General features: G+C 39.3%; 1 protein-coding gene and 1 long non-coding RNA gene across 4 annotated transcripts in view; both read right to left on the minus strand.

The window, feature by feature from the left end:
• Positions 1 to 1434: 1434 nt before the first annotated feature.
• LOC107833101 (uncharacterized) lies at positions 1435 to 4645 on the minus strand. Of its 2 annotated transcripts, none has more exons than XR_001658805.1 (4): positions 4493 to 4645; positions 3580 to 3698; positions 2741 to 2903; positions 1435 to 1958 (listed from the first exon to the last, which is right to left on the minus strand). It is a non-coding gene; the product is annotated as an uncharacterized LOC107833101 (long non-coding RNA). The 2 variants fall into 2 exon arrangements; XR_001658804.1 differs by having other exon boundaries at positions 3580 to 3731.
• Positions 4646 to 7236: 2591 nt separating this feature from the next.
• The window catches only part of fbln2 (fibulin 2), a 21225-nt gene continuing 13173 nt past the window's right edge, over positions 7237 to 15288 (minus strand). For both annotated transcript variants that reach the window (XM_016661360.1, XM_007573331.2), the window contains exons 8-16: positions 14054 to 14188; positions 13602 to 13739; positions 13041 to 13184; positions 12264 to 12392; positions 11475 to 11600; positions 10606 to 10722; positions 9732 to 9860; positions 8827 to 8950; positions 7237 to 7615 (exon numbers count right to left, since the gene is read on the minus strand). In XM_016661360.1, the coding sequence (XP_016516846.1) occupies positions 7255 to 7615; positions 8827 to 8950; positions 9732 to 9860; positions 10606 to 10722; positions 11475 to 11600; positions 12264 to 12392; positions 13041 to 13184; positions 13602 to 13739; positions 14054 to 14188 (1403 nt within the window). In that variant the 3' untranslated portion in view covers positions 7237 to 7254. The remainder of the gene's footprint in view (positions 7616 to 8826; positions 8951 to 9731; positions 9861 to 10605; positions 10723 to 11474; positions 11601 to 12263; positions 12393 to 13040; positions 13185 to 13601; positions 13740 to 14053; positions 14189 to 15288) is intronic.

The raw sequence follows: 15288 nt of genomic DNA on the forward strand, positions 1-15288 counted from the left end.
TTTTAGAAAACATTAGAGATCAGCCAGCATCATGAAGATTTAAAAAAAAAAAAAAAAAAGGTTATGGAGAAAAGTGACTATAAAAAGATTTTCTAACTTTTGAAATTCTATTAGTATTTCAATATAAGAGTTTTACACACAAAAAAATGTGCGGGTTGGGATTTTAGTAAATGAATCTAAAAGATGCGAGTGCAAAGTCTTATGAATACAATTCTAATTTGTACAATTACGAAGTTATCCCTGCAGAAGAAAACTTCACTTGAGTAAACAAGAGTTGAAGTGATGTGGTAGGGGAGAGTAATCAAACCCGATCATACAAAACACAACATTTTCCAAATTCAAAGATGGCTGGCGACAGTGGACCAGCCGGGTGGAGCAGCCAGCTCATCTGAAGCATCACAGGAAAAGTCAATAACCTGTGTATAAAAAAAAATACTATTTTAAATATTATACTTGGACTTACTGCTATAGTTTTGAAGCTAACAACAGACCTGTGATTTAAGCTAGTGCTAGCATTAGAAGTTGGCTTGTGCTTATTAATGGGCACTGAGGTGAAAAACTAAGATATTTATTTTAGGACATTGATAAAAATTAGGCTTTTATCAATTTATTCATTTTATTGTATAAATCGTTTAGTGTACAAATTGCTAATCCTTCTCAGTCATGCACATTTGTTCTTTGGTTTTGTTATTTTTTTACTAAACAGGTGAGAAATCAATCAATGTATCAGTGGAAAACCCTGTTTATCATAAATGACATTCTGATATGTATGTTTACAAAGACTTTTCCACCATAAACAAGTGACTCCGTGTTGCGGTACCATGCTAACTAGCCCGGGCATTCATGGGAGGGAGAGGTGTTGGTATTTTGGGCCATTAGAGGTGGTCCACTATACCAACTCACACCACATAAATAATGAAGTAATTTGCTATTGAATTAACGCCAAGGGTAAAAGGAATTCAAATAGAACAGGGTCCAGAACGATGGACTCTGGGGAAAACAAGCTGTCTTAACGTCAACTATTGTAATAAATAAATACTTTTTCTTGCAAACACTAGAGTGAAAATATGGATTGTGATTGACTGGAAATGTGTAAATGCACCATCAGCAAGACACTGAATGTGCCAAAAATGCACAAAAATATAAAAAATGTTTGGATATCATTAATACTTTTTATAAAGAAGATGATTTTTCTGGTGACCTTGGTGATTTGGGACCACTAAGGGAAATACGGATTTTTGTTCTTTCTTTCTGTGTATGTGAGAGATAATTTCCTAATCACCATCTAAGTCAACATTTTGATCATCAGAAATAATGATGTGGCATCACTCCAGAGATGCCACAATAAAACTATTCCTGAATCTGGCAACAATGTGAAAGCAGCAGAATATGAAGGAAATTAAATGATGACATTATTAATAAAACATATTAAACTGTAATTACAGTTGGATTAAAATGTGTGGTTTTAATGAAAGCCAATAGAATAGCTTTGGCCATGAAGGTCAGCAGGGGGAATATTTGATACAACATAAAAACATACAGATGATATCAAATGGATTTTGGTGGTAATCTTCCACACATCCAACCCATTTAGTATTTATTTTACAAAATTATTGAATGAAATAATGACAAAACTAGAGTCAAATCAAATTCCAAAACAACATAAGATCCTAACAAGTTGAAATGATCATCATATATTTTGAATATGTCACACATGTTGGTAAAAAAAAACCCAGAAGCTTGAACAACCCGGGTCTCAGTAAGGTTCTACCGACTTCTGACACGTCTTACTGCTGCTCTTTAACAAGTGACAAGTCTGTAATGCGTGAACGCAGCAGTTACTTTCTATTGGTTTTAAATAAGTTGTGCAAAAGGTACCAGAAATAATCGACGCAAGACAAAAAAGTGGAAGCTGTTGTCACCACAGCAAACCCATCCTCTGCTGTGAAACCAGCAGTCTGCAAAGATAAGCAGAGAGAAAATCGCAGCGCCTCCGGGCCGAGACAGAGCTGATAATAGCTCCACTGCACCCACTGTGGTATGCAGAGAGTAATTACTGAACGACCTGTACTTTCTTGCTGCCGTACAAAAATGTTTCAGCACCTCTGAAGATTAAGACGGAAAGATTTTTTGTAATTATTTATTTGCTCTATTGTTGTTTTTTATTCACACAACACCTACTTCATTACGACAGGTTTCCAAATCACACGCATTCAAAGTTGAGTTCAGAAGTATTCATACCCCTGTCACATTTACGTATAAATTAATAATTTAATCTGACCAGCTTGTAGCTCTTGTGGCCTTAATTCACAGGTAAGTGGAACAAAGCTACATGCAGGAAAAGATTCAGGTCTGGGAATCAAACCTGAGATAAATACGTTAGCGATTGTTACCTCTGTCTGTTTGGCGCCTCCTCCCTTCATTCAGAAACAAACTTCTAAGTTAAAGAAAAATAACTTTATCTTGAACAGTGCCAGGGGAATAACATATAGGTTTGAGCTCAACCGTGAGAACTTCAGTGGTGGCAATAAAAACTGACACTTTGTTAAAAAGGACAAGCCTTCACAAGGGTCAAACGTAAAGGTACAGATATGGTGGAGTTATAAATAAAATATTACCGTGTAGCATTTTCTTTAAAAGGGCAGAATTATCTCAAATCAACTTTTTTTTAACTTTATATCAAAGTTAAAAAAAGTTCAAAGTTGTGATAAGTAAAGTTTTTTACTTATCACAAACCTACCTGCAGTGTTGACTTCCCCACTCAGATCCTTCAGACTAGCCAGCAACAATTAGCAAACATCTGGTGGAGTCCTGCTTCTGCTGAATTCATTATAAGAGCTGCTTCTCAGTGCAACACACGTAAAAATGTTCCTAAAGGGATAGAGGCACAACGTGATGACTTCCTGAAGACGAGGTTTCAGAAAGAGCAGGAGTTTTTAAAGTGGAACTAGACCCCATCTCCTAACTCTCCACTGGGTGGGCAGGGGGAAGGAGGAAGAGGAAGAAGGCAAATTTTCTGTCGAAATTTGCACAGAAACAAAGATAGAACTCTAAATATCTTTTTTTAAAACGTTTATTTGGGGGTGAGTTTAATTTTAAAGAGACAGAGCCCCAGTTTCAAGGTATTAAACCACAAAATCAAATTTCTTTTCAGTCATATTTAATATACGTAGCATTTATTGAAATTACTTGATCCTGCTATAGAATGGGACTATATGTGACTTCATCAGAATGTCCAAATCGTCTGCCAGCCTGTCATTTAGACCCCCTCCCCACACAACCTCTTACAGCCTCCCCTCTTTGATCCCCCCTAATTTCTATCATCTTCTCTTCTCTCACCACAGGAACTGTCCCTTCATCCCTCCAAACTGCTGCCATTACTCCAACCCTGAACTTTTTTTTTTTACCCCAGACCCCTCTGACTTCAATAACTACTGTCCTATTTTCAATCTACATTTCCTTCCCAAAATCCGTGAAAAAATAAAATAAAATAATTACCTCCCAACTTCACTCCCATCCATCCTGCAATAATCTTTGCGAACATTTCCAGTCTAATTTTCACACTGAAACGGCGCTCACCGAAATCACAAGCGGTCTCCTCATGGCAGCTGATTCCAGACTTCTCGCCATCCTCATCCTCCTTGACTCGTGTGCCGCGTTGTTTCTTTTAACTGATTTTATGTATTTCGTTTCGTGCCCTTGAGTGTCAAGAAGTGTCTAAAGGGAAGATGCTTTAGATACAAAAAGAGATTGTAAAAGGAGATAAAATGAATTAAGTTTGTTATTCTACACAATTATATTTCTTCAAGTTTTCAATTTGAAAAAGCTTAGAAAAAGCTGAAGGGTTTTGAAAACTTCTTATATAATGCCTGTGAAATGATGATAAGCTTCTCCATCTAAATAGCTACTGATAACAATATATAGCAAAACAGATAACCCTGTGTTTTGTGGATGAAGACTGTCTGTAGACTTCAGGTGGAAATTTGTGACCTCGCCTTTCTTTGTAGAGATGTAGACGCTTTGAGCTTTATAATCGTTGCCCTTCTCTGACTTTTGGGTGATGCAGCTGACCGGAGGATCAAAGGCGGCCATTGTACCTGTGCGAGCATCAATTGTTGAGTACAAAGGCCTCTACAGTCTGCAGACCTTCAGCGTGGTTGACCTGTGGCATCTGAGCCGGCTCTGAGGCAAACCCACCCAGCCTCGACAAACACACTGCTGGATGACTTCAAACGCCGCACTCACTTCTGAACTTCATTAGCTCACATGAAAGACGAGCAGTTTTCCTTTGAGGCAGACCGTTTTGTTTGATCCAATGCAGTGACTTATATGGGAACGGCGCAGATTTAGGCCTTTCCTCGTCTCACCGCTGTGCATGTCGGCAACGGTGGATACACAGTTCCTAGTAATTCAGGTTAAGCTTTCCGTGGAGATGTTGTTCGCTGAAACTATGATTTGACTAGCTGAAAAACAAATATTCCACATCACTCACTTTAAACTTCTCCACAACTTGCTTCCCGACCTCTCTGCTGTGTTCAGAAAGACTTGTAATTAGGATTCCTTCAAGGAAAACCACGAGTAATATTCTCTTCTGCCATCCTGTATGCGTAAACGCAGTTTAAAATGGTTCAGGTTAAATCCTGCAAAACTGCACCATCTGCTGGTCAAAAGTTATACTGCATTCACCCTTAGAAAACAAGGTATTATAAAATATGTTTATGGTTCTCATTTATGCATATTATTGAACTATGTTCATTGTAGGTCACGATGGTTCTGCTGTTCTGTCGTTGTTGTGTTTTAGACGTGTTTAACTCATGAAAGTATGTCAAAATATGTGAAATTCCCGCGTAGTAGCACTTTGGCTCCTCCAGGTTTCTGCCAGACTGACCTTACCTTTGTTCTTATTGTGTGAAAAAGCAGGTATGTTTTACCAAGTAACACTTTGTTATTTTAGCAGATGGTTAGACTGAGTTGTACATATACACTGTTTTATTAAGACAGTCAGTAGTAGACTTAAACTGTTCAATTGTTCTGGACTGTATGAGCAAGTTCTGAGTTAAAAGCGCGGGTTTTTTTTTCTCCCCTGTTTTATGTCAGGTACAACTGAAATCTACCTTTGTTGAACTGATAATTCTACATACAAAAAATGTTTTACTCTTATGACACTTTCTCTTAATGTTAATGGGCTTTCAAGCTCTGTTAGGTGGAGGAATATGTTGATTAAACCAAAAAGGGACAACATTGATTTTCAGGAAACACATTTGGTGGGTTTAGAACATGAGAAACTTAGAAGATAAGGTTTCAACCATGTCTTCACCTCTTCAAATGACACAGCTAAAGTCACACTGGTTGGTTTTTGATGACTCCGGGTCAAAATGGTTGAATTATGTCCAAAATGTCAGACCTGATTTTTTGCAATGATCTAATATTTATTTTTTTTCACCTATAGGAGAGTATACTGATGTTGCAGTCTGTTTACTCAAGTTTATTTCTGATGTACAAACCTGAAGTTTATATAAACTTGTATAAACCTGTTTATACAATTTATCTTATCCTTATTAAAAAGGATAACTTATCTTTTCCTTACTAAAAATAAGGATAAAATATCCTTATTGTTCTGACATTTGGCAAATAAAAATAACTCAGTCCTGGCTGAGCTAGAACAGAAAATAAGTTTGTTTAGATGTGGAAGCAGTGAAAGGGTTAAATAAAAACATCACTAAAAGTTCAGTTCTTTTAGTGATTTTGAGTCATTTCAGTAACCAGTTTTCAACAGGAAGAGTCTCGTCCTACATGTCGGGGACCACCGAGCTGCTGGACAGGTTGGCCCTTGAAATAACAGCGTTACCCACACTGGTATCAGTCCGGCTGTTTATTTAGTGACGTGTGAGAAAACTCCCCTCCCTGGTTTCCAGTTGATACACCATCTATTGGGATATATTATTAGGCTGGGTTGCACAGGACAAACGAACACTTTCCGGGTGGTGACACTAAAAAGGTGGAGTGCACACACCACTCACTGATAAATACAGGGAGAAAAACAGGCCAGAGTGTGAAGCATTTTATTCCAATAATAGCGTCAAAGGCTGGCATCATGTCAAGAAACGCAGAATTCGTAATGTTTATTCCAACCATACATCGGCGGTGAAGGACGGGTCTGCTGCCACCAGTAGGTGGAGATGTTGGCCCGTTCTGAATCAAGTGGGTTATGTGGGTTTGCTTTATTGAATAGAATTGAAACAGCCTTTATTGTTCCACAAAGGGGAAATATATTATTTTAGGTGTTATGTGAACAATCTAGTCTGCATATTATAGAAGGAATTAAGTGTTTAGACTCTTCTATTCACACAGGAAACTTTCTTCTTTAAAAAGGAGAGGACACAGAGATGATCAGAAACAGAAACATGTGAGCGTTTGTCAAGGCAAGCCCAATATGGGCTTTCATATATAGCACTAGAAATAGCTGATTTTAATACATAAAAATCACTAAATGTATGAATAACCTGGTGAAAGTATGACTGAAAAATTAACACCCATTTTTCCCCCTTATGACTAGCAAAATAAACTATATGAACAGCACCACATAAAAAGTCAATTTTATATCAAGTTTATTTGTATAGTACATTCCAGCAACAAGGCATTTCATCATAAAAACACAAAACGGTAAAAACAACAACAACATACAGTCACCAACTGAGAAACCAGGAACAAACTTTACATTTTGATGAGTGACATCATCAAAATCATCACAAATGATCGGCAATATTTCATTTATTATGTTTCAAAAGCAACTCTAAGCAGGTGTTTTTATAAGGAACTCTGTGTTTCGGCTGTTTTGCAGTTTTCTGGACATGTGTTCCAGGTTTGTGGTGCATAGAAGCTGAATGCTGCGTCTCCATGTTTGGTTCTGGTTCTGGTGATGCGGAGCAGAACCAGAAGATGGTTGATACAACAACAGCAGATCTTTAGTGTATTTAAGTTCCTTCACAAAATATCACACTAAATTTTCTATACCTACATTTTCATTTTGGTTCAATTGTTACAAAAAATTCTCAAGATCTTCCGTCCATCGCATCTACAAATGTAGTATGTTTGAATAATATGTGACCAGCCATAGATGAGTCAAACTGAACTACCGTATGCAATTTAGTCGAGATGTCAAGATATCCACATCTTGAAAAGCCAGATATTTTTAAGTTTCAAAAAGAAAAGCATTTAGCACCTTATGAGTTATTCGTTTTTCTGTCTTTGGTGTTACATCTTATTGGATGTAATGAAGATGTAGAGCCGGGACAGGAAAGAGGTAAACGTTCCCTTCCTCAACAACTTCATCTCCACATCTATCAGGAAGTCCTTGGGGTCGCCGACTTTCCTCTGCAAATAAACGGCACCTGTGAAACTGTTCAGCTTGCGGGCGCTAAAGTAGCCCCCTTCGTTGCCTTTGACGATGCTGATGACAATGTTGTCACCAGAGTAGACAGGCGACGGTCCAATCCGGAAGATCTGAGCCGGAGTGATGGCGTTGGTCTTGAAGTTCAGCTGGTGGTACGTGATCCGCAAGGGCGAGTTCTGACAGTCTATGGAGTTGGGAGGACAACCGATCCGCTCGCAGTGTCTGAAAATAATACAGTACGAGAAATGAAATGTAGAAGCAACTGTTGTAGTGAATATGTGTTTTATTTAGCCAGGAAAATTATTCATTCAGATTAAGAACCTCTTTTCCAAGAGTGACCTGCTCGTTTTGGCTGTAGCCGAAATGACAGGAAGACAGGTTGTTAGACAGGGAGAAGACATGTCAACAGGCTGCGATTCGAACCCGTGGTGACTGCGTTGACGACTGAGGCCTTGTTAATGGGTCACGTGTTTTACACCGCGCCCTGTTGTGGCCGATGCAGAAAAACTGTGGAACAACTCAGAACCACTGGTATTCTTTTCCTCCCTCTGTCGGCTGTGCTACACACAGACTAGTTATCACTGCAACTGACAACGCCGCCGCTAATGTGGCAGGATTCAACACCAAGAAACATTTCCCACACAAACAGAACATGCAACCCATTGGAGTTTTATGTTTTCAGAATTGATGTTTTTTTTGTGATTATTAATAAGTGATCACTGTAGATTAGCTAATTTAAATGAATGACATGTCCAGTAATTTATTGATGGCCTTTCTTTTTTTTTTTCAGCTGAATCGAAACACACCAAATTCCACAGCACATCTACATGGTAAGGTTGTCAAAGTCAAGCTAGCATAACTGACCTATTTCCCTCTCCTTCACTTTTTTCTTTAGGTAAAACTTTTTCCTGATATTATCTAATTGTCGTAGTGTAGAAAAACTCTGTGTTCCTTTTTCTCTTATATGTCAGACGTACTTTTAAGATTTTGCATGTTATGTTGGCAACTTGGCCAAAACCCAATGCTAGTAACTGTTGGTGAGCAGCTTTTTGCCCGCCAGCAGGGAGGTGAGGGGTGGGATCTTACGCTAGAGACGTCACGCTGCAACAGGTCAATAGCAGCTCAGGGAGGAGGAGGAGGAGAGGAATCTTTTCACAGATTTTCCATCTCAAACTCTCAACAACATAGTACGGTCTGAAAAAACCCTTTGAATGGTCATTGTTTCGACTATAGTCACCTCACCATATGCAGTTGTTGTGATAAGACTTTCATCCAACTTGTTGGACTAAACAAAATAAATGATCAAATTTAATGTTCGCCCAGTTCATGCCTTAAAATGTTGTGTATTAAATCAACCTAAGACAAAAAAAATCAAGGTTGGAGATAAACATTTTCAGAAGGATTTGAAGAAAAGCTTGGATGATGAGACTCACGTATCCGACACCTTCTTGTAGTTTTGAGGACAATCAAAGGAGAGACACTTAAAGCTGCCCTGCAAGTTATAGCAGGTCTGAGAGAAGGAACAGTTGTGAGATCCAGTCATGCATTCATCAATATCTGTAAACAGAATCACCAGATGTCAGGAAAAAAAAAAACGGACAATTACAGGTTCATTAAATAACTTTGTATCTGTAAGTAGGTTGTATAATGGGAGAAAGGATAATGATTTTATAGGTAAATACATTTTTATAGGCAAATTGTCATATTTTTCCAAACGTACGCTTCCAGAGCCTTTTTCTTTTAACCCTTTATATTTAATACAGCAAAAAATAAAAAAATAAAAAAAAGTTTACTTCCCTCTGAGTTTATGGCAGATATTTCTGCAGTGGTCCAATTTTAAATATGAAACAAACGAATGGATCAATGGACTCACCATACATGCATTTACTTTTTTCTTATTTGTAAAATAAAATGAATCAAATTTCAAATTGCAGACTTTGGATTAAATATTATAATTGAATTATGATCCCAGAGTTTTGCTCGGTATGAGAACTGAGGAATGTAGTTTCTGTTCTTCTCAACTATGAAAACTCTGAGGTTTGGATGACATTCCTCTAGCAACTATAAACCTTGAGTCACGGTTTTCAGTTAAGTCGCATGAAAACTAATCTCTAATGTAAGAACAATGTAACAAAGAAATACTTTAGATCACATCGATTACTTCTGCTAACGCTACTTTACAAAGAAGGACAATAAATTTATGTGAAAGTAGTTTCTGTTGATGCAAGCGGTGCTTCCTCAGCTGTTCACCTGGGTCCTCCACTGTTCTCAGAACAAAAACACTTGTGCAGCGTCCATCACATCAACCTCAGAGGCATGAGGCCACAGTGGGACTAACCTTTACAGGAGCGTCCATTGACTGCTGCAACATACCCCTGAGGAGGACAGGCACATCGATAGCTGCCTACAACGTTTACGCACTGGAAGACGCAGAGGTTCCCGATGGCCTGGGAACACTCGTCAATATCTGTGGAAACACACACAAGTTGGTGTTTGTTCAAGTTTATTTCAAGACCCATAAGAACACCTAGAGCAACCTGGACAATATTTCACAGTATTTTTGGTCTAGTATGTAGTGTAAATATCTCAGTGCACTTGAAACAGGAGACAACTACCTTAGAAGTACGTTTTCAGCAAGACATATGTGCTTGTTTTGAGTAAATTATTCCTCAACACTGATGAAAAAGTTCTAGTTCCATTGGCAGATTATTTCTTGTTAAAAGAGAAATAATCTACCAATAGAACTAGAACTTTTTCATCAATATTAAGGTATTATTTACTGAAAACAAGCTCATATAACTTGCTGAAAAATTACTTGGAAGTTAATACACATGAAATAAGACAAAACTAAGATATTTGAAGCTAGAAACGGGACCAAAGATTACTTTGTAGGATTTTGTGTTTTTACAGTGTGGCCCTTCTTCCAGATTCCCTATTGGTGCTTAGGATCAAGTGATGTCTATTGCTACAGTATTTCATAGTAAAATTGGAGCATTTTAAACACAATGTCATTACTCAAAGCCAAGAACAGGATCAGGAAACCCTCGTGATGTAAGCCCACCACAGACAGGACCATTACTGCCATTTCTGAGGGCTGGCATTTCAGACAAAGACCAGCAGAAATCAATCTTGATCTGGTGTATGAGGATGAGCAGCACCAACTGGATTTAGTTGGAGTCTCTTCTACACACACAGGGTGGTGGAGACGTTACCTTCACAGGTGTGTCGGTCCTCTTTCAGGTAATAGCCTTCACGGCAGTAGCACTGGTAGGAGCCGTATATGTTGACGCACTCCTGGCTGCAGGGGTTGCTGTCGCACTCATTAACATCTGCTCACACACGGAGGCACAGTTAGGATAACACACTCAGGACGAACACAGTCAAGTTTATTTACAGTTCTACACTTGTCGAGACGTCTGATTAACTATCATCCAAAATGCATCACAGATGCTTTAACATGCTTCAGCATCCGTTTCCTGTTTGAAGAAGGAACTCAGTTACACAGAATTCCTGTTTATTTTTTTGTATGTATATTTATTCAAATAAATGAGCCCATTTCCTTTAAGTTTTCTGTTCAGTAAAGGCCACCAGTGCCAAAAATCCATTTTAAAAGAAAAGATTTCCATGGTAAAACATCAAGCATGGCGATAGTCCACAATTAACACCAACAAACACAAAATGCTTTCAGAGTGTGTCTTGTGCTCATGCAGGAAGCTTTTAACAGAACCCTGCTAATCATTAATGAACCGAAGCGTCCAGTTTGCTTCACCTCCTTCAGTAGCCGCTGTATTAGCCTAGATTTTTCGCTCTGTGAAGCGTAGCCTTTAAAAACACACAGAACCTCAGCAGGAACACGTCATATAAGCGTATTGTCTGACGCTCCTGGAAGATTTCCAAATTAAATCCGACTCGAGCGTAAAAAGCAACTTGCATGATAAAAACCCATCACAGCTCGTACAGAGCATTTGACTTTTCATACAACCAACTTACGAGTTACAGTACTTCTATGCCTCACACACACTCATTCAGACTCCTTCTCCATACATGATGTGGTGAAATAAAAGCATGGAAAACGTCTTGCCTTCACAGTTGTTTCCATCCACAGCGAGAGAGAATCCAGTTGTGCATGAGCAGCGATACGAGCCTTTGGTGTTTTCACAGGTCTGAGCGCACAGCCTCCCAGGAAACCGCCAGCATTCGTTTATATCTGCAGGTACGTGAGAAGGAGTTTAGACTGCCGTTTACATCAGACTGCAGACTGGTGATATTTTTTGTCACAATTTTAACCTCGGCAGGAATCATCACAGGTTCCCAGCGAGTTTAGAGTCCCTTGAAACAACTAGTTTGTTTTTAACGTGTTGGAGAACATGCGACAGACGGACAGCGGCGACACAAAGTCGCAAACTAAAGAAGGAAAATGAAACACGGTTTTAAAATTCAAACCAAAAATCTGACCTGCAGTTTGAATTTGAATTGTAACAAGTTTATCGGTCTTACATGACATTAATATATGGTTTATGATTCCAGGAGAAGTCAATGGCTGAATGCAATGTTTTGGGTTTCCTTAGGTTGAAAATGTTTTAAGCTAATTTAAATAATGTGCGTCTGTGTCTGGTGAATTTTTGGTTAAAACATGTTTGGTTTTCATTCAGTGGGTCGAGAATCCAGAAATTTTATTCAAGTAACAGTAGCGATACTTCATAATAAAATTACTTATGTAAAAATTGCAGCGTGATAAAAAATACTCCTAAAAGTACATTTAAGAAAAAGAAAATTACTCAAGTAAATATAACTAGTTACTACCCGACTGTCAACATCAACACCAAAGCACGACGTGCTGCAGCTGCAGTCTCCACTCAGCGGCTCCTACCTGTGCAGACTTTGCGGAAGGCGTCGTACTGGTAACCAGTCTGGCAGTCACAGCGGTAGCTGCCGGGAAGGTTCTGACAGATCTGCCCCGCTCCACAACGATGGGTCCCCATCTGACATTCATCCGTGTCTAAACACGCACAGACAAAGGGAAAGCAGCTCATCTGTAGGCCACCTCAACAGTAATCTATCAATGACCTGTCAACACCTTAACTGTCACCCACAAAACATTTACATACAAGTATCATTTAATCCTCCTTCATTCATAATCATGCTTTGCTTTTCGCTGCAGGTTTAGTCTGGGGGATCCTTGGTTAGCTCGGGGAAAATAAGAGGAACCGTTTCCCAAAGTCCAAACTCCCACACAGTCTTCACTTCCCAAGTCCTCCATCATTCTCCCCAGAAGACCAAATCAAGATCATTCATCCCCTCATCCCCCCTTCCCTTCATCTGTCTCTCTTTCATCCCTCATCCATTCATCGTTAAATCTTTAAACGTACATCTTTGTGGCGTGGTCCTTGCTAGTGAATTACTTCTAAGTATCTGGGTGCATGACAGTTCAGGGGTTAAGGTGTCTGGTAGAAAAATGATGAATCTTTTCAATGAGAGTGAATTTCGCAGACATGTTGCCAGTAGTTCAAAGAATAAAAGAACAATGTTCATTTTACTCAAACATCCACCCATGAAAAGTCAAGTCATAGAACCTGATCATTTTAAGTGGGTTTCTTAATTTTTGTCCAGAGCTGTAAAAAGCTGTATCTGAACCAGCAGAACTCACCGACACACTTGGTTCCGTTGGAGCTGGAGTGGTAGCCCTTGTTGCACATCAGTGTCTTCTGCTGACACGTGTAGGAGCCCACCGTGTTGATGCAGACGGAACCTGCGGTGCACGGCTCACTGAGGATGCTGCACTCATTGATGTCTGCAGAAACACAAGGACAGCAGGAAACGCAGAGCAGAGGCTGAGAAGAACCAGTCAGGGATTATTCCTGACCGTCTCCCTCCCCTCCCATTGAGACGTCCCGAACTAGTAAGGATAAATTTAGATCCCTTATACAACTAAATTATTATTTTTTATTTAGTTATAGGAAGACTTTGATGGAGGTATGATATAGATTCAGTTCCCACTCTCAATTTTCCATCTGTTTTGGACAAAATCATTTATTTCCTTCCACCGTGGCTCCATCTAGGACACAAAGGCAGCAGAATAAAAATAAAACAAAATACAAGGCTGCAAGCTTAATCACCATATTGCGACTGTGCCAACAAAATGAAAGTGTATCGATTAAGTCCAGCAGCTCATGATCCCCTTTAGACAGAAGAGCTGACAGTTTCTTACCGATACAGTTGTCATGAGAGTCCAGCATAAATCCGCTGACACACTTCAGTTTGGAGTTACACCTGAAGGAGCCAGCAGTGTTCTCACACACCGAGCTCTCGCCACAGCTGTGGGTGTTCACAATGCACTCATCAATGTCTGAGAGAAAAAAACAAAACAAACAAAACAAAACAAAACAGACGGATATAAGATCAATAAGATGATGGGGAAAAAAAAATATCACGAAGACTTGGTCCTCTATCAGTCTGAGTTGTCATAATGCCCCTCCACCAGCAGGTGGCACTGTGGTTCAAGCACAGAACTAGCATGGACCGGTCTTTCTATGACGTTTATCATCGATCTTACCTTAGCTAAATGTTGACCTGAAAACATAATTGGCATCAAAACAGCATTTTTAATGTTTTTTTTCTTCCCCCAAGTAAATCAGAACTTAATGTTTTTTCTGACTCTACCTTGGCAAACTCCGCTCTTCATCTGGTATCCTGCAGGACAGCGGACTTGCAGCTCACATAGAAACGAGCCCAGTGTGTTCACACAGCGCTGGTTGGGCCGGCAGCTGTGTGTGTTGCTCTGGCACTCGTCCACATCTGTGAAAGAAGTAATTAATTAATTTATTTATTTATTTATTTCGGTCCAGATACAACCGACCAGATATGTATGGAAATTATGTTAGAAATGCTGCAAAATGAAAAAACAAAGAAAAGAAATAAACTTAACCGCCCGTCTGCTCAATCGTACACAGAACAAATACGCTTTTCAGTGAGTGTCAACTGCAAACAGATGCACATTAAGATTCTAAGAGTCCATTTAAGTTCAAATCCTGATGAATCCCCAAGAAACGGAGCGATCCATCGCTTCGTATTTACACAGGGCAGTGGGACTCTTGTGATAAGTAAATCACAGTTGCTTGCAGACGCTGCAGGTGTCATAATTCAAGCAGCCTGTGCATGACAGAACCTCAGTGACAAGTTTCCCACAGCTGACTTTAAAGTCGACCTAAATCTGTGTGGAAACCCTCAGACATCCACTTCCAAACCAGACTCCATCCCACCATTTGATTTGTTTCATTCCAGTCTAAACTCAATCCTGCCCACACACAGTTACACATGGAAACACTTAGGCAAAGAAAGCGCTCCCTCTGTTTGCTAAATAAATTGATATGGTGGGGGGTGGGAGTTACTGAATAAACTCCTCCAGGACTGCATTTCCCGCATGTACACTGGATCATGCTGGGCCACACCTGCACACAACGTCATCGAATAAAGAAAACATTCCCGACTCGTCCATCTATCCTTCTCCTGGCTCCATCGGCGACTGGAAGTGCAGCAAACTGGATTTTTAGTTCAGTCAGGAATTTCTGCTATGAAGCCAAATTCCAGACAAGCATAATTTAGCTCTTTCCTCCATTCTCATTAATATTGAGGCCAAGTTCTTCTTTTTTTCTTCTCCACTTGTTGCAAATTCACAAATCATCTTTCTAACTTGTGCAGCAAATGTATTTATGTGGGTCCTTCCATAGGGAATAATAAAAAGAAACATTAGTGTAAAGTTCTTCTTTGGGGAATGTTCCAACATTCAGGTTCAAAGCATATTATGTAGCTGGTTCTCTTGTTACATTGATTTTACCCTCTTATGTGCCTTTTTACCTGGTTAGTAACCATCTGTCAAAAAAGAAAAAGAAAATTAT

This window comes from Poecilia formosa, unplaced genomic scaffold, assembly GCF_000485575.1.
Source record: "Poecilia formosa unplaced genomic scaffold, Poecilia_formosa-5.1.2 Scaffold325, whole genome shotgun sequence".
Lineage (NCBI taxonomy): Eukaryota > Metazoa > Chordata > Actinopteri > Cyprinodontiformes > Poeciliidae > Poecilia > Poecilia formosa.